The following is a 24,318-nucleotide window of genomic DNA, read 5'->3' as shown; positions in this document are numbered from 1 at the left end:
ACATTGGATCAGGCTTTCCAACTTTCATTGAGCCAGGTCTAGGGTTGGGCATCGAGAATCGAGAACCGATTGGAACCAGGACTAAGGCTCCGGTTCTCCCGGAATCATTCAAATTTAATAGTTTCAGTTCCCAGTATCGAGGCCTACAGTCCGCCGACCCCGAAGAAGAGAGTGGCGAAAACCAATGAAGAAGAACGCGCACGATGACGTGTTTATGCCCAACGGTGGCGCCAAACAAGTGTCTTAACTTTGTTAAAATTAATGACCAGTTGCCTCAGTGAAACACTTGGACCAAGATTATATTGTGCAAAGGAGGGGGCAGCACGGTGGACGACTGGTTAGCACATCTGCCTCACAGTTCTGAGGACTGGGATTCAAATCCTGGCCCCGCCTGTGTGGAGTTTGCATGTTCTCCCCGTGCCTGTATGGGTTTCCTCCGGGCACTCCGGTTTCCTCCCACATCACAAAAACATGCAGGGTAGGTTAATTGAAGACTCGAAATTGCCCGTAGGTGTGAATGTGAGTGCGAATGGTTGTTTGTTTATATGTGTTCTGTGATTGGCTGGCGACCAATTCAGGGTGTACCCCGCCTCTCGTCCGAAGATAGCTTGGATAGGCTCCAGCACGCCCGCGACCCTAGTGAGGATAAGCAGAACGGAAGATGAATGAATGAATGAATGTGCAAAGGAGGCTTACACGATGTGTAGAAGTCTGACATGCTCCCTCCCGCTCCAAGCCTCAGCCGACACTGCGCAGAGCTTCAGTGAAGTCAACTCTCAGTCAATTGGGTGAGTGAAACAATAAAATACGTCTATGGCAACACTGAAGCAGCTAACAAGGTAAACGGTTGGTTGCACTTTTGCACTGATGGTTTTTAGCATTTACTTTAGTCTTCAAACCGATGTAAGAGCCAATGACAGAAAAAAAAAAAAAAGATCAACATTGAGCTAAAACTTCAACAAAGGTCAAACTAGCAACTTTACATCACAATGAATTGGGACAAAATTCACATAAACGTTGTCTCACAAATACAAACCTTGTGCCTCATCGGTGGGTAAGGAAACAAATTTTACAGCATTTGGTTCCATTACTTTCGTTTTCAAAATTCACTGATGTCATGTGAAGTTACTTTTCGTGCCAAAATGCTGAGTGCGAGTGCGTACCCTTCAAAATAAAAGGCTACAAGCTTAAAACAGGAAGTAAATTTAAAACTTGCACATCTAAACCATTTGATGTGATTAAAAGACTTTAACAATGCTATATTTAACTTTTAGCTGAAACATTAATTAATGAATATTAAGTCAATTGGGTAAGTTCCAGACACACTGCCTTTTAGTTCATAGGTTTGATATTGATACTGGTTAAAAAGAACGCACAATTGAATGTTCATTTTAGTCTATGCCACGGGCTGGTAAGAAAATGGATGTTCATAATTTGGACACCCGTTATTTAAACTAAGCAAACATTTTTGAGATGATGCACTCGGGAGATGGGAGAAATTTCTAGAAAGTCAACCATCACTGCAGCCCTCCATCAGTCGGGGCTTTATGGCAGAGTGGCCCGACGGAAGCCTCTCCTCAGTGCAAGATGCATGCAGGCCCGCATGGAGTTTGCTAAAAATCACCTGAATACAATAATAATAGCGCTTGTATCTCAAGTTTGCGTACGCAAGTCAAAGCAAAAAAAAAAAAAGCATCCAAATGATGGTTCGTATAAAAAAACTTGTTTAGGTTAAATGTACCTTGTGCCATCGAGTGGAAGAGCATTTAATTGTTCTGTCTGTCACTATACATTGCTGGCATAGAACAGAGATCTATTACTTGTTGTAAATAAATCCTAATTTTAGGACCATTACGTGAAACTGAATAAAACCTGATGGTCTCTCATGGTACACTTTTTGCGAATTACTGCCAAAGGTAATAGGTATACCCCTGGCGTGAGGATGACTGATTTCGGCAATTCTGCTGAGGTCTCACCCGCACAACCCCTGACCCTACCATACAAAAAGCCTACACCTACTCTCCTCTTTGGGTGACGTCCTCCACAGCCAAACATTGCTGAACGCTCGCCATGGTGACGGCAGCAGCTAGCAACCGCGCTGGCAGCGGCAACTTGAGCAGTAAAGATCACCGCTGATTTTACAGGCAGAGACGCTTCAAACGTCTTCTGTGCACGTTTGATAAAACTTGTAACACTCAGTTGGCGTCCGTCGCCATGGCAACGACAATCTGTTTGTGCGGTGCAGTCAAACTGTCATTCAGTCAAAAGGATGGGGGCTCTGGGAGAGAATGATAACCTCAGGAGGAGATAATGAGGCTTTTGTCACCCTGATGGGATACACACAAAGAGATACAGTTTTGAATAAAATATTCTCCCACAAATTGGGAGTCTTTGTTTTATCTTTAGTTAAACTCCATGTCAAAATGCCTCTCTATGACAATTTTTTTCACTTTTTTGTGCATTTCAAGTATAGTGGTACCTTGATTTACCAGTGCCCAAACACTTGGGCGTTCAAGTTACGACCTGTTGCTTGGTCGATATTTTGCTTTGTGTTGCAAGCTCAAATTTGAATTACGAGTGAGCTTCAGATACATCCATGCTCGACTGAACAAAGTAAAAACAAATCAAAATACAAATCAAGGTACGGTAATGAAAGCCGCTGATGCACTTCCTGCCATGTACTGAACGGGATAAATAGTCATATGCACAAATACAAATTGAGAACACTCGCAAGGAGTTGCTGTAGGCCACAACTCAAATCCAGATGCTCACATGCAGACCAATCAGCTAACTCCACTCAGACTCCTGTAGTCACTCACTAGGTCACGCCCTTTAAAGGCGTATATTAATTGCACTTGTAATTTTATTGTATTGCAATTGTATTTTGGGGCCTGGAACAGATTAATGGCATTTCAATTAACTTAAAAAGACAAAAATGATTTGTTGTACCAGCAAATTGAGTTTCAAGCTTGGTCACAGAATGAAATAAACTTGTCAGGGAAGGTATGACTGTCCTTCTATTAAGGCTGCAACTAACTATTATTTCCATAATCGATTAATCGGTCGATTATTTTTTTTTGATTAATCAATAAATCGGATAAAAAAGTTTTCATTTCCATTCCTTTTTATTAAAAAACAGGACATTGTCAAATTGGCAGTGCACAAACAGGTTGCTGAGTGAACATCCCAGAGCTCTTAAAGTAAGAAATTCTGAAAGAGTCAAACTGCTTGCTTTAAGCTGTTCATTGACACTCAAGTTGAAGTTGACTGTAAAAGTAAACACAAAAATAATTACACACTTTGTATAATTTAATATAATGCAAACAGTAATTACTAAAAAAATTAAAATACATAAATTGCCTGCTAAATGCTAGCACGTAATGCAAAAATTTGCATTAGAGAGCATGGGGAGGATTTACCTTCAAATAACGAATATTCACTCAAAAAGGCTGTAGTAACACATACAGACAGGTAATAAGACAATACTCAGTCATATATTCTTTGTACTCTGTGAATAAGTATTTTTTTTTACTCGTTTCGCAATTTTCTTCTTCTGGTCTGAGTAGTGTTGTTTCATTCGCGAGCGTTTCGTTCAGAAGAACGGGTCTTTTTCATGAATGAACTGAACAGAATCCATCCATCCATCCATTTTCTGAGCCACTTCTCCGCACTAGGGTCGCGGGCGTGCTGGAGCCTATCCCAGCTGTCATCGGGCAGGAGGCGGGGTACACCCTGAACTGGTTGCCAGCCAATCGCAGGGCACATAGGAACAAACAACCATTCGCACTCACAGTCATGCCTACGGGCAATTTAGAGTCTCCAATTCATGCATGTTTTTGGGATGTGGGAGGAAACCGGAGTACCCGGAGAAAATCCACGCAGGCACGGGGAGAACATGCAAACTCCACACAGGAGGGGCCGGGGATTGAACCCGGGTCCTCAGAACTGTGAGGCTGACGCTCTAACCAGTCGGCCACCGTGCCGCCCTGAACTGAATCAGTTCATGAAATAATTTGTTCTTTGAGCATGGCTGCCGCCGCCGCCTTGAGGCGAGTGAGTCGACTGGGAGCGGAAACGGAACTGCTGAAGCGTTTTGTCACTCACTTCCGAATCTTCGGCGAATGACCAATGAGCAGCCAGTGTGGATGTGGGGGCGGGACGTCATTAAACGTACTGCCAAGTGATTTGTGATTCGCCAGCATTTTCACTGACTTCGGCAAATGACCAATGAGCAGCCAGCGTCAGGCAGCGCCGTGCAGGCGGGGGAGGGACATAAGTGAACTGAATGTACTGGAGAACTGAAGATTGATTCGTTCAGTGAACTGGCATACTGAAGAACTAAAGAGTGATTCGTTCTGTGAACTGGTGTACTGAATTTATCGTTCGCGATTCGTTAGACACAAGTGATTCGTTCGTTGAACTTCGTTTGTGATCCGCTAAGGAGCGACGTACTACAACGATGAGTGATTCGTTTGCGCAAGGAATGACACACTACGAGAGGTAGGTAGTAATGGGCAACAGGATCGATACTGCAAGGATCGATACTTTTACTTCATTACAATGATTGACATGCCCTTTGCTACTTTCATTTATTCATTATTTTTAGATTCCATCTTCGACTTCCGCATAGGGCGCCCGTTACGCCAATCAAACAGGATCACTAATGTCATTTGACGCCAATTCACCAATCAGACGACACAAGGTAGTCACATGACAATACACGTAGCCTTCGCGAGCCAATCAAAATGACTCATTTTTCACCAATCAGACGACACAAGGCAGTCACATGACTGCGCACGTAGTCTTCGCGGGCCAATCAAAATGACAAATTTTTCACCAATCAGACGACACAAGGCAGTCACATGACTGCGCACGTAGCCTTCGCGAATCAAAATGACTCATTTTGGGGGGAAAAAACAGCGCGCGACTGTTTATTTTACAGACTACCAATAGCAACAGCATTATCATGCAGCTCTTAAATTGTGACTGCCGAACTTGGATATTTCAGCCCACTTCTAACTTGACAAAACACCTTGTGGTAAGTTACAGATGTTTCTATTGTGGTTTTGGCAGTGGAATGGCAAAATTAGCACTATCCCTGTCGTGTCACACACACACAATCACCAAGTCTGTTCAGCAAACAGCTTCTTCATGAAGTCATTTAAGCGAATAAAGCAAATAATGTTTCTGTAGGGCCCAATGCATGTGCTGTTGGTTTTTGGGAAGTTAAAAATGTAAATGGTGGCAGGTGTGTGTCGACTCCCATATATTATTATGTTTTTATTCTCATGTTTTTATTCTCAAAAAAAAAAAAAATCAGAAGTTACTCTTTACTTGAGTATTTTTTTCATTGAGTACTTTCTTACTCAAGTAAATATTTGGATGACTACTTTTTTACTTTTACTTGAGTCATATTATTCTCAAGTAACAGTACTCTTACTTGAGCACAATATTTGGCTACTCTACCCACCTCTGCGTACTATGCAGTGAACATATTCATGAGTGATTTTAACCGCAAGTCCCGACGTCCTCGCGGGGACAGCTTTCACTAGCAGCCCTTTCTTCAAGCTAACGGCTAATGTTGAGTCAGTCAAGCACATGAAAACAAGCACACATTTGAAATACATACAGATATCATTCTCTCTGTGTCTCTAATGCGATTAAAGCTTTTTATTTAATAATAATAATAATACTACTACATTAAACATATAGCGCTTCTCAAGACACTCAAAGACGCTTTCCACTAATCAGATGACAATAACAGTAAGGTGAGTGAGCAGGAAGCCCGGGTGCTGGTGTCAGCGACGCTGTCCACCGCGGTGGAATGCAGAAAAGTCACGCCGGCCATCGAGACCCTAGTTGTCGGAAGGATGTTCGGTAGCTGAGCTCGCTGCACGCATGTTCACGAGTCATGACAGAAGGGTCAATTCACTAAATGAGGAAGCACGATTGATTTTATGAAAAAGAACTGAACGATTCGGTGAATGAATCTTTTGAACAAATCTTTTTACAGAACTGATTCGAATGATTCAGTACACTCCAAAGAACTGCCGTGCCCATCACTAGGTCTGAGGCATTCTGATGAAGTTGTGTTATCTGCATGCGTGCACCACACTGCCCCTAAGCGGCACATAGCAGGAACAGCGCACTCTCGCCAATACAAGGTACACACACACACACACACACACACATCAGCAGCACAGGATGACTGACCATTCGATAATGAAATACAATTCCAACACTTGTAATTATCAATTTTTATATTTTTCAATTCGTTGTTGCAGCCCTAACTTCTTCCCCCATTTCTTGATTTGTTGTATGCTGCATACTGTATATATTGTGGTTATCATGTCAGACTTGTAAGTTAGTTAAGTTAGTTACCACATCTGTCTCCCAGTTCTGATGTTCAGGGTTTGAATCTTCAAATGCATGTCCTTCCCATGCTTATGTGGGTTTTCTCTGGGTACTCCGGCTTCCTACCACATTCCAAAAGTAGGCATTTTGATTCCCTGGAGATTCTAAATTGCCCATAGGTGTAAATGTGAGTGTGAATGCTTGTTTGTCTCTATTTGCGCTGTGATTGGCTGCCGACCAGTCCAGGGTGTACCCCGCCACTCACTCCAAGGTGGCTGGGATAGTTTCCAGCTCAACAGAGACCCAAATGAGGACAAGCGCTATAGAAAACCGATGGATGATATGATTATTATTATATTATTCTTGTGTGCTGCTACTGTGTGCTTTGCTGCTGTAAAACTGGACTACCCCCATTTCGGGACTAATAAAGTAAAATAAACCTCCTTCATCTTGACCTGAGTGGCACAAATTTCCGTATACTTCGCAATTATGGACCCACCTGTTGCTTTGGCAAGCACTTGAAAGTTTCCAAACCCATTTCATTTCATTTCTCAACTCAACTCGACTTGATTTGGCGAGCGCTTTACCAACAACCGCAGCTGTATCCATGTATGCCGAGGCCATCACTATCACTGGGCTCCTTTTATTTTCCTGACTGTTTCAATAGATAGTAACTGTAATATACGGTACTTTTACCTTTTATTATGCTTCCTTTTGTAACTTGAAGGTGATTAACTTTTGACATGCTTGTTTTTAAATGTTTCGGTAAAGCGTCTCATAGTTCTTTGAAAAAAGTGCTAAAAATACAAAATGCATATATCATATTAGAAGTACATAGTACAGGGGCCCTCGGGTTTATGGCAGAGTTTCAACCTAACCCGAATTTGTTCACTGGCATGCGCTGTAGTCTATCACTAACCTCCGCTAACAAAGCAGTAAAGTCATAATTACAGAAAATATTTGTATGAAAAACACTTTTAGGCCATATATATATATATATATATACACACATATACACACAAAACAATCAAATGAAAAACAGACCACGTATTCTTCCATAGCTGCTCAAACTAGTTCATTAGGTGCCATTTGTGACCGCAAAATTGCACGTCAGCACCGTCATACACTGAGGACCCCCGGTAGTAGCAATAGATGGTGAAAACAGCATACCGTCATTCGGGAAGGATAGCCGTGTGGGTTCATGATGATGTCAGGACAAATGCCCGTGTCACAGAAAGGCATGTCCTCTTGGGGGACGATGAGGCCACAAACACCTGAAATATACAAACACAAACATGTTATTTTTTTAAAGTATCATTATTACTGCTTTGTCACCTCCCATTGCATTTAGTGTTCCCTCACTATATTGCAGATTATCATTCACGTCACGCTATATCGCATTTTTTTGGAGCGATATTTATTTTATTTTATTTATTTTTATTTTTATTTTATAGGTTTACATACCGCGGCACGGTGAAGGCTGGTTAGAGCGTCTGCCTCACAGTTCTGAGGACCTGGGTTCAATCCCCGGCCCCGCCTGTGTGGAGTTTGCATGTTGAGGTGGGAGGGTCAACTTTCCGTGTTTTTTTTTCATTATTCGTGTCAGGGCTCAGTCTCTATCCCCCGCAAATATGGTGAACACAAGCTATTAGATCTCGAAAAAAATAAGTCAAAACAACTAAATCCTTATATTATAATGACAAGGCATGAGTTAGGGGTGCACGATAACTGTTTTTTTGCCACCGATAACTTGCTGCTTCTCCAAAACTGATAGCGATAGCTGATATAATTTTTAGAAAGGTTTATATCAGGGGTATTCAACGATTTCCAGGCCAAGAACCCTCAAATTGATGGAAAGCTGGAGTGGGGACCTTACGTAGATTGTAAAAAAATGGTATTTTATATCAAACAGGTCAGATAATAGAATACTTTTTTATTCATATGAAATCAAATTAATAGGACTAGATAGGATGGGAATAGATCATAATTTATTATCATATTTCATATGTATAACAGGTAATATAAGAATAAAAGAATGTGTATTTATTTTCACTATACACAAATACAATGAGCTTGAGATGAGATGCAATCAAAATTATAGTATTGATAACTCCATGAATGTTCTTTTTTCCCCCCACACATCTGAATAATACACAGGTTCAAATATTCATGTTTTTTTGTATTTTAAACAATATAAGAACAGATGATCATTCATGTTAATGTTTATTTTAAAGATATTTGAATTTGTGGCTGGGCAAAGAGTGCCGTGGGCGGGGGGGCACGGTGGGGGTGTTGAACAAGCTGCCAGACGGGCGTCAGTAGTGGATGCGCGCTTGCGCTAGTCTCGTCGAACATCATAAAACAGGGAAATTCTGATTCAGGTGTTTTGTTTTTTTTCTTGGGCCTGTTTCTTTTCTGGTTTCCTACCATTGCATGACGCACAGTCAACGACGGTTGCACAACGCAGAGATCTTTCTGCTCATCTATGAAAAGTGCTTCCTAACATCTTTAGCAGTTTCCCTTGTTATCTTGGGTGCCATTCTGACTGTTTAGCCCTTTGTTTACTCTTTTAGAAAAAGTTTCCTGCGACGATAGCGCACCGCCTTCAGACTTCATTCATAATGTGGCGGCTACTGTTCGCATTTGGATTGTTTGAATGTGCGTAGAGGCAGAACTTACGCCGAGCGAACGCCTCCGTCGAAATCTATTGTGACGTGATTACGCCAACATTAACCGTTCGTTGTTTTAATTAAAGAGACACTACAATTCAATAAATAAAACACATACTGTAAATAGTATTTTTTTGACAAAAATAAAATGACTTCCAGACTTTTTTTTTTTTTTTTTTTTTTACAGCAATCACAAACGCTATTAGATTTGTGATTGGATGATCGATGATATGGAGGCGGAAGTTAAACGTAGAACAGATTTCGAACTAGTTTTCAGCTTACATCCAAGCGTTACTTCCAGAGTCAATGATCATCTCTCGCGAGTAGAAACACAACATCGATCCTTCCGTTCGTTCATACCAAGACTGCTCGCAAACCGAAAATAACGTAACTAGAGGTAGGTTTTCCACGAAAATGTACGAAACCCGAATTGTTCGTAAACAATTCAACAAACAACAGTCTTTCGTAACCCGAGGTTCCACTGTATATCGGACCAATCAGTGTGATGTCCCCCCCACCCCGAATATCGGGCCTATAATTATCTGTCCACTACCTATCGTTGATCCCTAGTATGAATGATTGATTAACTCTGATAATCCAATATTGGATTTAACCTGATTACAGGTTGTACTCGGTTTACGATGGAGTTACATTCCTACGGTGGTGATTTTCAGATTTTTGTCAGATTTGTCTGCATGATTTTTGACATTTTTTTGCCAAATTTGTCAATTCTGCCAGATATTTGTATGTTTTGGGCAGTACAGTGTACCCCGCACACTCGCGGTTCGGCCCCTCACCTATTTGCTGAATTCTTTCTTTTTTTTTTCTTTTAGGGGGAACCAACCCCAAAAACAGTTATTGCCGGTTTATCCCCATTTATTCAAGTATTCTTTGGGGTTTAAAAAATATATAGATACTGTTTTCTTAATTCTAATTATTCACTGATTTTCACTATTTGCGGTCCGGCCCAATCCCTATCCCCCGCGAATAGTGGGGGCCTACTGTAGTTTGCGTTGTGCTACTTTGTCTGTTGGATCATTTCCTCCCTCATGTGGACAGACGGGCTTGCCTTTATGATTCATCAAGCAGCCCCGTAGCCCGAGAGTTTAAGTGCGAGTGCAAATGTTTGCGGAGGGGGGCCGCAGCACTCTTGCCTGGCCAGCACAAACAGATTGTAGATCCATTTGCAAATGAAAAAAAAGAGGAGCTCAGAGAAAGAATCGGAGCAGGAAGTGAAAAGGTGCTTAAACTCGACTGCGAGAGCGGGATTATACATGGCCGACCCTCAGTTCAGCTCAGAGGAAGTGGAGGGGGAATGTTTGGAAAGGAGATACTGAAACCTCTGCACGTAGGGGGAAAAAAAAAAAAAGATAAATCCCTTTTTTGGACTGCCTGGTCCGTGCCACTGACTGCTAATGTCGGGCAGGATGTTGCGACAGGATGTTGACCGGCAACAAGCGCCGCGTTTTACTGGAAAGTCGTCCAGGAGCAGGAAGCTGCAGACTGAATGGGAGCGGGAGGAAGGCCAGCGTAGTCAAAGGAGTAGGGGCGGGAGTTAACGTGTCAAAGAAAAATATAGCAAGTAGGGTAAAATATTGGGGAAGGTGAGCGGCGAGGACCGGGCGGGGGTTCCCATGGCAGACGTGATCAGTGTTGTTTGTTTTGTATGAAAGTGGATGATAAAAGAGGCATGAAATCAGCAGAGAAAGGCGAGACAACAGTGAGGGTCCAGCGCCCTCCATCACAGCCCTTCCAGCTCCATGCTGGCGGCTTGCACAATGGACCAGCCCCTCCTCCTCACCACACACACACACACGCACACATGAATACACAACCTACAGCTGTGTACATGTGTGTGTGTGTGTGTGTGAGACCAGTAAATAATTAACTTATTCTGCTCGACTGACCAGGACTTATGGGACTGGTCATGAGAAGCTGGAGGACACTTACACTCACTTTCTAATTAAATAACAAAAACTTATACTTCAGTTGGAAAACTAGAAAGAGACTACTAGTAAGGCCGAATAATCCGAATAATCAATTTTGGCAATAACATACATTTTGACTAAAGGGATTTTTTTTTTCCCGAGAGGAAGAACTTTTATTTAAATAATTTGTAATGAAATGATTTCTTTGGAAGTTGATACTTGGGAAAATAAAGGGTTTCAAAGATTGCCTGGTATAAAAATGCCAGGAGTGGGGAAAAAAACAAAAGGGAAACTTGTTTTCAACAATGTTGTTGTCACTTGCTTTTTCTATTAGGGAAGGAGAAAAAGTGTATTCAAATCAGAAACTACATTTTTGTGAAAATATTAAATAAATACTTTTAACCCTACAGCCATATCAACTTGCCCTAATAGACACCGTATGCTTTAAATTCACTAAAACGTAGTTAAATGTGGGAAAAATTGCCTCCATCAAACCATGAAGGTTTCCTGTTAACGTTCATGGTAGTTTTTGCTTCTCTGCAGTAAGTGACCACCTCGACAAACTCCCCCCCTCCACCCCACTGGACTAACCCTCCAGCGACCCCGCGCTCTCAGTCACGATGCGACACTGAAGACAGTGTCCCATCCCAAGCTGACCGCCCTGTGGCCACCGCCTTAATGAAGAGAGTAATTTATGCATGGCACCTGTTAGCTTTTCTTGATTAAATCATCATAGAGGCACCTCTATAGGGGAGGTTCCGGCCAACAATGAAGGTTGTAAACACTTTTTTTTTAGGCCAAAATACTGCTGGGCTGTAAAACATTTGCATAGTCTGGCACAGGACAAAGAGCCAATTAATTGAAAAGAGTTCTCGAAGGGATGAGGACATGGGAGGGAGGAAGGGACTCAACAACCTGTGGAGTTGTCTTGTGCAACAGGCTTCACTTGCCACTCGCTCACCTTTCTGTCCATGCCTACTGCTAAACTTGTCTCCGATTTCGGGCCTCCTTGTCTGCCTGAGCAGAATCTTGATGAGGAAGGCGTCTTCCGCGTTGGACGAGATCATCACCTTCTCAATGTACGAGTCCGTTGAGCCCTTGTAGCTGCAAAGCAGGAGGGCAACTTATTATTAACAAAAAAAGAAAATGGGTGGAAGTGTATTATGCTGTCAGTGATTTACAAACATATTTAATTCAATAAGAATAACATACAAATGAAACGTCAATTTAAATGGCAAATGATATGGGGAATATTAATGTGAGTAGGCAGTCCGGAATAGGTGTGTCTTGATTTTGGATTTGACGAGGGTTAATGAGTCGCTGTTTCAGAGGTCAGGTGGTAGGGAGTTCTAAAGACGATTTACCCAATTGAAGTGAATTAAAATGCCAGTAATCCGTTTCAACCCCCTATAAACCACCATCACTTTTGTTTTGCTCCCAATAAAGGGAAGCAGCACTATATTTGTATAAATAAATAATACAAAAGAATAAGAGAATGTAAAGAACTAAACTGGTTTTATTAAGTGTAAGTGCTGTATGTTGGTACAAGCCGGGTCACAGCTACAGTGATGTACGTGTGCCTTCAACCTTTGATCAGGCTTGAGTCCCCGTGAGAGTTCTGGCTTACTGTAGCTCTTTGCCAGTGTTCTCATTTTGTATTTGTGTGTTTGACTGTTTCAACAAACAGGCTGATAGTGCATCGGCAGCTAGCTTTTTCACTCAACCAAAACACCGGTGTATCTGAAGCTTGCTCGTAACAACACAAAATAAAAATAACAAAACAAAAAAACAAAAAAATGTAAAAAAAAAAATCACAGAGTGATGGCTCGAAAAACTCACGGCACCATTTTATATTGAAATAATGATCACGACTCAGTTTACTCAAATATACTTGGTGTGAAATCTGAGCCTGTTTATTTGAACACAAAGCTATTAAAGTTAAGTATGAAGTTAATTGTGCAGTACGTTTTGCCACCGAGTGGAAGAGCATTTTCTTGTTCTACATGTCACTATAAGTCACAGGCATGGATACATGTACAAAGACATTATTTTTCACACAATTTTTCGGTCCAATTAAGTGAAATTGGATCATTTCCCGCAACACACCTGCACATTAAGGCTACGTTCACACTGCAGGTCAATTGTGATTTTTTTTGCACACTGTGAAATGAACAGTACCATTCCGATTTTTCATATCAGACCCAGGCCTCTTTCATATGTGAATATAAATCGGAAATGTGTCTGATGCAACTACAATATGGACGCGCAAGTCACGCTTATCCAACCTATAAGTCATGAAAAGGCAACAAACGTCACAATTGTTCGACAAAATAGACATGCCACAAAAGCAACGGCGGACGAAGGAGCAGAACACAATCAGTGCCCCAAAGAAGATGCTTTAATACTGATCAATATAAGAAAATGGTTACACAACATTCTTGAAATTGCCACAAATGGGTCATGAATAGACCTACTTCAGGGGCCACATTTACTTCCGTCAACACGGCGCCTCGTGTTTGTGCGCATGTGCAATGTGACATCCTGTTTTGTGCACATTGTCGCATTGGTTTATGTAACGTGAACGACTACATAAAAAGATCAGATTTAACAAAAAAATCCAAACTGAGCGTCGTGCCCTGCAGTGTGAACGTAGCCTAATGTGCCATGGTACAATGGTTGGGAGTCATTGCTTTGAAATGCCTGACAGTTCCCCCTCAGTGACTTTAGAGTGAGTGTGAATGGTTGTCTCTCTCTAAATGTGTCCTTTGATTGACTGATGGCTAGTCGAGGGTGTAGTCTGTCTTTCGCCTGAAGTCAGCTGGGAGAGGCTCCAGCTCCCTGCAACTCTGAAAAGGATAAGCAAAACGAATGGATGGCGTATTAAGCTCACCTGATGGGCACTTCTCTGTACTGAGGCTGGCCTGGCTGGGTGCTGCCCTCCAGTGGCGTCTGAGTGACGGTCGGCATGGATTTGTTGACAAGCACCTGCTTGTTCTCCACTCGCTCACCTGCAGCACAACACAGAAGCACAAAAACACAGTTGCTAGTTACAGGGGGTTCTCGGTTTACGACGGAAGCGACAGTTTTGAGGTTCCGAATGGCGCACAAAGAACTAGTTTGCTGGACAGTGTGAGAATACATGGTCACACAGCACACGAAAACATGCTCAGTTACCAACTTACTGTTTTCCATTTGATTGTTTTATATTTTTTTATGATATTACTTTCGTTTTGTGGAAGGGTGCCAACAATTGGTTCATTATTTTGGTATTGGTATTTACGTACGGAAATGCAAAACAAAGTGTGTCAAATTGTACTGCTTAGTGGAAATAAAACAAAAAAATCAGTGATTATTATTTTCCCTCTCATTAATATATTGAGCCCTAAAATGCCACAAGATGGCGGCAAAGCGCAGGCTAATAGGAAAGTGGAAATTGGTGTCAAGGATGTGTGTTGAAGTGGTGCACTTTGACTCATTAATGATCCTTGTAAGTCGGGAGGAGGCAAGTTTAGCCAGGGTTGTAGCGGAAGTTATGATGAGTCTTCGCCATGTTTCTGCTCTGTTGAGTGGCTATCAAAAAGCTCAAGTTAACGAATGACAGAGGTTTCGTTATTGCTTGACAATTGCATTTTTACTGGTTACGAAGGTGATATACACACATATTTCGTCTCCATTTTTTTTCCAAATTTTTAGGGGTAATGTTGTAAGATAAGTTTGAAAAGCTATTAAACTGTTTCAGAATCATAGTTCGTGGCTTATTTATAGTTTAAACTAGTAATATAGGAAATTATAACCATTCGGGGGCAATCAGCTAAAGGTGGATGCAAATAGCAAGGGTTTGGTGTATTAATAATAGTTCAATATAGATAAGCACAGCAAAGCATGCTGGGCAACATGCAATTGCTGTGTACATACTCACCAGGAGAGCAGATCCCGTCAGCGTCCAGGATGTTGTGCCTCCAGATGGGCTTTCTGGTGGCAGCGTCAAGCATGGGGCCCAGGACCTTGTCGAAGGTTTGATTGGTGTAACGCCGCAGCGTGCACTTGGCGTTTTTGTACACAAGACAACGACCAAAGCCTGGAGGTGAAGTTGGTATAAGAAGTGGTGAGCGGTCAGGGACAGCAACACTAGCGGAAGCACTGACCTCCATTTACAACCTAAATTTAAGATTTGTTCAATGAAATTCAATGAATTTGTTGACAACAGTCTATTCTCTTCATTTTGTAGCATTTCTCTTCGCTGCACTGCTTCCAGTATGTGTATGTGGATGTTAAGATTTTTTTGTCCAATGAGATTTCAACCTTTATGTGTTGCCATGTCACTATATTCTGTCCAGGGCCTTCAGAATCAGTAGTGCTGGCTGATGTAACCTCAAGTGTATTAGCAATGGGACTGTTTCTTTAACCAATCAGATTTCAAATTTGTCCTCCCAAGGCCAGTGAGCTGGTCAGTGATGACATCCTCTGGTTGGGTGGTTGGTTGGTCGAAGCAGAACTTGTTATAGTCAACTTCAACTAGCAAAACACATCAGTAGTGATTTAAACGCATGAATACAATTACTTATCAGCATCTCCGGTAAAAATTATGTAGTTTTTTAATCTTTTATGTTTTTCTTATATGATTAGATAGATATTGATTCTGAACCATTCCAGATGGTTCAGAATATAGCATTTTTATATACGTTATATAGCATTTTTATATAGTATTAATAGTTTTTATAAATGTGAAGTAATGGTGGTGGTATTAAGACATGTATTAAGTCAGATAAATCCTTACTGAAGGCCTACGTACCAAATACATGGCTTGCCACTGGGTATTAGCGCAGTTAACATGTCCGGAACAAATTGTAGCCGTTACTTTGCCTCCCTCACCTCTGTCGAGTGACGCTTTGTTGAGGACCAGTGCGTCCTCGATGTCGTAGCCGCTGTAGCTCATCACAGCCACGGTGGCATTCTGACCAGCTGGCAGCTTCTCGAAGTCGATCAGCTCAATGGTTTTGGTTTTGACCATGGGCCTCTGAGGGTACGCCAGCAGGTACATCAGCGTATCGATGCGGTTCCTCTGGTTGTAGCCAATCGTACCTAGAGACAGGAATGCTCAGTTTTCATCGTCACTGTCAGAGAGAGGTTTATTATGTTGGTTCTAGCTTGACGGTGCGTAGGACTGCACTACATCATACCGAGAGCTACAGTATTTCTAATACGGTTGTAACTTGACTCACGAGTGCACAAAGCTGCAAGTTTTCAGTGATATGAACAGTCGCTCTGTTGTCTTTTTGCTTTGTGCTGCCAGACAAAATTTGAGGTACGAGTGAGCTTCAGATACGCCGCTGTTAGATGGTGGCAGTGAACACAACAACATCCGCCCAGCATCCCACGTCTCACTCAGAATTTACGATACGAGCAAATTGAGGTACATCTTTGTAAAGGCAGACATTTTGACACAGCATAATGCGGACGTACTGAATAAAGTCTCTATTGTGTGTAAAGTGTCCCTCCGCTATATCACAGTTCATCCTTCATGCTCCCAATATATCACAGACTTTCAATAGTGCTTACGACCTTTCACATACCAACATTTGGGACATACGAGCACTTCCATGCAAGTTAAAAAAAAAATGTTCATACTTCCACAAGTCCGAATTTAGAGTTTGCACGCATCCATGCTGGGAGCGTTGAGGTGTACTGGGAGAGATGCAGCGTAATTAAGAGCATGAAGAAGAGGCAGAGAAGGTCCCCAACTGAGCTACATTAAAAATCATTGTTCACACAGAGCAAAGATAATATATGCCTGTTAGTATTGTTGTACGCTGTTTGTATGTATTGCTGCTCTGTGTGCGTTAAAAGTAGCAGTTATTTAAATCTTTAAATTTAACGTAACATATATGATCATTTCCGTTACGCTGTCTATAGTGTTTCCCATTATACAGTATGTTAGCACTAAGTTAGCGGACCAAATTATATGAGGATAAGCAGTATAGAAAATGGATGGAAACATTTTAAATTCTCTTTTGTTTTATGTATCAGTAAATCTCAGCCGCGACAAATAGTTTGAAGCAAGCATGCTTTGGCTTTTTTGGAGAACTATTGGTCTACACTACTCTCAATAGCCATCCTGCCTCTGTGTTATTGTAGAATCGTTCCAACTTGCGAGAGTGAGAACAAGCAATATTTTCGGGGTGAAACGAGTATGGGTTTTTCGAGTAACTCGAGTACAAATAATGATTAAGAAACGTTCTCCCCCTCGAGGAACCGCTTATTTAATCGTGTTCAACGGACGAAAGGCCACAACACACTTACGGCATCTACGTGAGGAAAGGAGGCGGAATCGAAGTGCACCTTTTTGATTCGAGGAGCGGGAAGATGGAGATGACGTCAGAGAAGACAAATACAGAAAAAAAGTCAAAGCCGAAAGTGTAGGCGCATTTAAGACTGAGCAGCAAGGCGAACACTGGTGACGCGTAATCGTAACACAGACCTTCCATATTGCAACAGCATGTCTCTTAAGCATGTCAATCTCGCAACATCTCTGCCAAAAACACACAGAATGCAGCAGAAGACCCAAGACAAAGTAAAATTAGCGTAGTGCGAACCAATGGGATTGATGTTAAACCTGCAGTATTAAATTTTGTCTTTGTTAAAAACATTTTTTTTTTTTTAAAGTCCTGTTTACCAAAGCCACTACTAGAGGAGATGACACTGTGCTGAATGAGCCAATGGGCTCCTCTAACATCTTGTTTTATTTTTCAGTATTTTATCTTTTATATTTTGTGTCATCCGGCAACATTCCCACTTTGGCCTACTTGGTGGCGCATCGAAAATGACGTAGCCAAAATGATGGTACAGAAATAACGCATTTTACCTGGCAATGGGCGGAGCGCGGCCCCTTGTCTTTAGTAAAAAGCACAGCAAACATATTTTGCATTTCTGTAGCAGAAAAACAATAATTACTGTGTAAACGAAAACAATAATACTGGTGGTAATAATTGAAGCAAATTAACATCATCACTTTTTGAGGACCCCTTGGCTGCCCAAAAGCTGCGGGGATGCTGCAACCCAGCACTCCTCTCATCCATATCTGTTTTTACTGATCCTTTCTCATTTATTTTAATGTGTGTGTAAGTTAACTTGCGAGGGACCCAGCAATGTGGTTTGCGAGAAATTTTATACACTTGATTATAACTGAGCGTTGTAACGTTGCTGCCATACTTCCCCACCTGTCATGCTGTAGAGGAATGCACACTGGAGAGATTTTCTCTCAGCTAAGACTTACTTAGCGTCCTGCGGACATCGATCCTCATTGACCTAACAGCGGACATCCCAGCTGAGGTAAAAGCAGGAATCGAGAGCGGAGAAGAGGAAGAAGAGGGGGACTGCGTGGGAGACTGAAACACCTCAGGCTGGACAACCGCCGCAGCCCTCCTCCACTAACCTGCCGTTAAGTGTCAAAAGACAGCTTGGCCTCGATCAGCTCCCGCACACTTTGCGATTGGCTATCCATGAACGCCCTGAACGGCAAGCTTGAATGCATTTGATGCTGCACATACATACATTCATGCCATTCATCTTCCGTACCACTTATCCTCACTCGGATCGCGAGCATGCTGGAGCATATCCCAGCTAACTCTGGCGAGAGGCGGCATACACACTGAACTGGTCGCCAGCCAATCGCAGGGCACATATAAACAAATAACCATTCGCATAGTCTTCAACCTACCATGCATGTTTTTGGGATGTAGGAGGAAACTCACACAGGCAAGGCCGGATTTTAACCCAGTTCTTCAGAACTGTGAGGATAAGCAGTACGGAAAATGGATGAATGGTCTCAGCTCATAAACGCACAGCCATGAACCTACTTGTATTATTATGTCGCAAATTAAAATTCAAGCTGCTCAGTGTTAAGTGAAATGGCTTACTTTCTCTTGTGTAGTCATAATTGCTCTTTAACTAAGCACAAATATAGTTTATCCGAATACTCGATTATTCGATAGAATCTTTAGTTGGATACTCGAATAATAAAATATTCGATAGCTGCAGCCCTAAATTAACGTTTACAAATTGTAAGTTTGTGTTTTAATAAGTGTAAATGTGATTAAAGAGTGTTGGAACTTCTGTCTTTATCACAATTTACATCGGGGGTCTGGACCGTACCCCCAGTGATAAATTTGAATTTGAATTTTTAAATGTGTCATTACTTTCATGGCCATTTCAGTTGATTCCGAATTGCGGATTTGGGTTTTTTGAGGGTGTTTTACTCCACCAGTGAGGCGGAACAGGCCGAGTTATGGCATAATTAATGGCCTCCCTGAGAGCCTTTGACATTTGTCACATGCTATTACTTGACAATCGAGCTACAAGCACAGAGCCTGTGATAATAGGCCCAGGCTGCACAAGCAGATTTGCACATGTATAGGTTTGTTCACACAAAACGGAGCAGGCAGAGGATATTGGGCCAAATATAGTTCCACTCTGTGTTTTTTGAAAAGATAGGTTGGGGGGGAGCTAAAGAGTTGCCGTGGGGGTTACGAATGTTAGCGGGGCCGTTTGGGGAAGTTGTGGTTACCAAGGAGTCGCGGGTGCCCACTCGGCGCGCTTTCACAGCTGAGCACACCGACCCCCCCGAGCACAGCCAGCGCAGACACAATGAATTGCTAATGACACTCGGGCTGACTGGCAGGGAAAGGGCCTCCGCACACACACGGCACAATGGAGAACCTACGCAAGCGCCCCATGTTTGATGTCCATGCGCATGCACACGCACGCACACACAGAAAACACACACAGTGCCGTGAAAAAAGTATTGGCCCCCTTCTCAAATTCTTATATTTTTGCATTGTTTCCCCACTTGAAGATCCTCAAACAAATCTAAATATCAGACAAATATAACCCAAGTGAACTTAGAATGCTGTTTTTAAATGATGATTTCATTTCTCAAGGGGGAAAAAAACTATTCAAAGTTACCTGGCCCTGTGTGAAAAAGTAAGATACTCACTCAACTGCATCTGTCTTACCCATGGCCTGCTTGCCCATAGCGCACTGGTATGTGTTCCTGGGCGACTGGTTGTGGTGGGGGTAGGGAATGAGGCCGGCACACACCCCCAGAAGTGTGAAGGGCTCGATCTCCAAGTGGGTTGTATCTCTACAGAAGAAAAATACAATATCATTAAAACACACAACGAGCTAGTTAAGCGAATGGTTTTGATGTTGCATATAATTTGTATTTTGTACGATCGTGCTCTTGTATATGTTTATATGGTTTGAATACAGTTGTAAAGGATTCATTGTCCGTTTGGCTTTTTGTGTTTGTTTTAATGCACTTACTCCAAAAGGACTGTTACCTTGGGACTGTTGATCAGATCAGAATCAGAACAGAATCATCTTTATTTACCAAGTATGTCCATAAAAACACAAGGAATTTGTCCCCGGTAGTTGGAGCCGCTCTACTACGACAACAAACAGTCAATTGACAGAGAACTCTTTTGAGACAAAAAGACATTGACAAAAACAGTCACTGAGCAATAAAGGGTTGCTAGTTATCTGGTAATGCCGGTACAAATTATTTAACTTTTTTTTACAATAGTGCAGAAAGATGCAGAGTCCTCTTGCACTTAGAGCAGTTGATGACCATTGTGCAAAGGGCGCCGAGACTTCAAGGAGTGTATGCAGTTTAAAGTGACTAGTAGCGCGATAATCTGGGACAATGCAATGATTGTGCAAATGTTGCAGATACTCTTCAGTCAGTGTGCATGTGGTGCAGATGCTACTCTGGCATGAGTGGCCAGTATTGGTCAACAACAGATATGCCAATAGTGCAGCGTGGGGAGACGACTACAGTGAGTGCACGAGTAATGTATAATTGGCCCGATTGAAATGTGACAACAAACTCAAGACACATTTTTTTATAAATAAACTCCTATGCTGATCGCCCCTATTTACTTGACCTGTTGACATTTTCTTTTGATAATTTTCAAGACAAACAGATTTTGCACATTACACCTTCAATTCACATTATATTTATGGAGTTTACAACTTTCGCTTTCTCACATTGTTAAATGTTCAACTATGTACATTTTAACCAAAGTAGATTACCAGAGTTGGGTAGTTGCAAGCTCTAGTTACTCTGTTACATTTAGTTGAGTCACTTTCTGGATAAATTGTACTCAGTATAGCTTTAATGCAGCATACTTTTTACTTTTACTTGGATATTTTTGTTGAGATGTAATTTTTACTCCATTACCTTAAGCTACATTCTGTTACAATTTACGTGACCTATTTATTTTGGTTTTGTCAGAGAGACTCAGAACCTGTCAAATCACTCCAATCCAAATTCACCACTAGCGACGTTTCACTCCATTTGACAAATCAAACAGAGCCAGGCGGTCACATGTGCGAACACAGTGTCTGCAGTCCGCAGCCCCACACAGGAGCAATGTTTCTAGCAATGTATTTATGTGAGGCATGCGGGAAGCAAAGGATTTCTTCGGCGTACTACTCGCCGTCAGAAGAGGCAGAACATCCCTGGCCTCACATTCAATATTTCAGACTGGGAAAAAAACTGTCATGCGCTATCATCTGTCTGCATAAAAACACCCACATTTCAGCCTACAACAACTCCCCCTGGAACTTGAACGTAATCTCAGAGACGCACTTGGGCATTCAGCATGAGTCGTCCCCCCCCCACTATATAAGAACTTCAGCGCCTTTGTTCACGTCAGCGGTTATCTGTCGCAATTGTAACGTGCCGTTAGCTAGCTAGCTATACCCACACCCCGAAAATGCAGCTTCCCTTCCGATAGTCCACTGGCATGGCCCACTTTACAGTAGAGCCCCTCGCTGTCGGCCGTGAGTGTACACACAACATAGTGGCGGAAACTCGAGGAAGGGAAAACAATGGGAAGGGGAAAAAAATCCCAACTTGAAAGCCAGTGTGTGGAGCGGGGTGTCGTGCTGGTGTGGTCGCTTTAAAGCACCTCGTTGTCGGCCTTGAGTGGCGTAGGACAGAACAATTCGGGTTCAACACAACTCACTTGTTTATCATGTGCTCGTAAAGGGCGATCTGACAGTCATTCTCCTCATTGACATCCAGGTACTCCACCAGACCTTCATGCAGGAAGTCCTCAAAGGATCTGGGTGCATAAAAACAGTCAGACAAGCGCCATCCAAGTGACAGCCAACATCTTATGAATGTGTGGCGGGCGGCACCTGTAGCCCTGCGACAGATCCTCAATGTGCTTGTTTTTCACCATGGGCTGGCCCTTTTTCACGATGATGTACGGTCTACGAAGTGAACAAACAAGTAGGCTACTGTGGTACCGTGACGAACAAACAAGTTCAGTGGTACCTTGACTCAATTTAGTCTCTCACACAAACACACGATATATATAAAGTTTCCCATTGAAATTAATTGAAATGCCATATAACCGTTTCAGCCCCCCCCTTTTTTTTTTACTACATTTTTAATAAAGAAAAAAAGCAATACAATGTATAAAAACATACAAATTGGTTTGCATCTGGCCGTGAGTTGTGGCCTCCAGCAGCTCTTTGCAAGTTTTATCATTTTATAGTTCCGTGTTTGACTGTTTGACCCATTCAATAAACAACTGAAAGTGCATCAGTGACTGTGGCTTTCCTTGCTCTTATGCAAGGGCATTAAAGTACCTTAACTGCTAAAAAAAAATTCATTTCACTTAAGCAACGGTGTATCTGAAGCTTGCACATATCTTTGCTCACAAAAAGCACACACAAGAAAAAAAAAACTCAAAAACTAAAAAAAATAATTTGTTGGAGCATATGTTTTTAAGGTACCACTGAATATAGAATTACATGACAAAAAAAAGCCTCCAGTATAAATGAAGAGAAACCTGCAGAGGCGCCCTCCATCCGATGAGATGTACACACAGCGGTCGGCCATATTGGTGGAGATTGACACAAACTCGTTGATGAATCCCGCCCTGCGCATCAGCCTGAAGGTGCTGACCAGCTTGTGATAATCTCGAATGACGCCGAGAATGTTTCCTGTGAATCAGAGCACGGAATGACTTCAAATATATTGTCTATATTCAGGAGAATAAATTAAGAGGGCTCTCTCCCAAAGTGAGCTGAGACAGACTCTAGTTAAAAAGGACAAGTGTTACAGAAAATGGGTGAACAGATGGAAGAAAGTCTTCACTTTATAACACAACAACAGCTATCTTGTCTATTGTGATATGATAGGGAAAAGGTAGGGATGTTGCTTAAAAAAATAAATAAAATTCCAACAACAGAATTATTAAATATCAGACTCCAAGAACACTTCGACCATCTGCTGCTGATTTGTTGAAGGTTCCCTCCAACAGTCAGAGGAAAATTGGGGATGCAGCCTTTGTTACTTATGCCTCTAAGCTCTGGAACACTTTACCTTTTGATATCAGGGAAGCCAACTCTGTTGATATTTTCAAAAGTTTGTTTACTCTAGCTTTTAATAAGCTCTATCGATGCGTACACCTCCTGCACTATTGCTCTATCTAGTTTTATGCTGTTGGCTCATATGTTTTACTCGTAATAACATTTTAAATTGTGCATTTTAGTGTGTATTGCATGACTGTTTGGTGCTGCATTGTGTTTTTAATATTCTGTATTATTTATGCATTTTATTACTGCTTATGTTTATACGGCTGCAAAATATCTAAATATCTCGCTGAAATCTCGCATGTAGAAGGGTTTGAAACATAAGCTTGGAAGTCTTCTATTGTTGTCATATCTTTTACTATAGTGCTTTAAACGATCTTATGTTCCTTTTGATGTCGTTTCTTTTACTGTGAAGCACTTTGAGCTGCAACCTTTGTAGGATATGTGCTCTGTAAATAAACTTTATTATTATTATTAACGGTTGTCGAAAGGCTGTTTGATTTTTATAGCAATTTTTTTTTAATCATCTTCATAACCACAAAGCTAAAATAAATATATATTCGATATTAGTAAGGGGCCGATTACAGATAGAGTTTGCGATGTGCATTTAAAAAAATGAGATTACACTATGTATCAACTGAGTCAAAAACATAATAAAAATGCCAATAGCAAAACAGTAATTGGTATTTTCACAGGTTTGCAAAGCAGTAACATACACGCCAGGGTCCTCACAGTCCGTTTATTATTTTTTTTAAACTATAAAGTTGCAAAATGTGAAGCTTATAAAGATTTTAGGAGGGATCTCCATTGTTTGCCAATTTTTGCTATTTGCATTGGGCTCACTGTATGAGGGCTAAAATACCGTTCCTGCTGAGATGGTCTTCATATCACATCAGACAGGCGAGTGTCAGTGGAGAACAGAACAGACTGTGTGTGTGCGTGTGCACAGAACACACACTGAAGGGGTTGGACACCTGCTG

General features: G+C 41.7%; 1 protein-coding gene across 3 annotated transcripts in view; it reads right to left on the bottom strand.

Annotated features, from left to right (window-relative positions):
- Window positions 1–24,318, bottom strand: part of polr3b (polymerase (RNA) III (DNA directed) polypeptide B) — a 46,279-nt gene that overhangs the window by 4,013 nt on the left and 17,948 nt on the right. For all 3 annotated transcript variants that reach the window (XM_061774285.1, XM_061774286.1, XM_061774287.1), the window contains 9 exons: window positions 22,813–22,966; window positions 22,154–22,228; window positions 21,979–22,077; window positions 19,963–20,090; window positions 15,824–16,033; window positions 14,871–15,029; window positions 13,842–13,959; window positions 11,913–12,055; window positions 7,525–7,628 (listed from right to left, as the gene is read on the bottom strand). In XM_061774285.1, the coding sequence (XP_061630269.1) occupies window positions 7,525–7,628; window positions 11,913–12,055; window positions 13,842–13,959; window positions 14,871–15,029; window positions 15,824–16,033; window positions 19,963–20,090; window positions 21,979–22,077; window positions 22,154–22,228; window positions 22,813–22,966 (1,190 nt within the window). The remainder of the gene's footprint in view (window positions 1–7,524; window positions 7,629–11,912; window positions 12,056–13,841; window positions 13,960–14,870; window positions 15,030–15,823; window positions 16,034–19,962; window positions 20,091–21,978; window positions 22,078–22,153; window positions 22,229–22,812; window positions 22,967–24,318) is intronic.

The sequence above is a fragment of the Phyllopteryx taeniolatus genome, chromosome 5 (assembly GCF_024500385.1).
Source record: "Phyllopteryx taeniolatus isolate TA_2022b chromosome 5, UOR_Ptae_1.2, whole genome shotgun sequence".
Taxonomy (NCBI): domain Eukaryota; kingdom Metazoa; phylum Chordata; class Actinopteri; order Syngnathiformes; family Syngnathidae; genus Phyllopteryx; species Phyllopteryx taeniolatus.
Note: the sequence above shows the minus strand (reverse complement) of the source record. Positions and strands in the feature narration are given on the sequence as shown.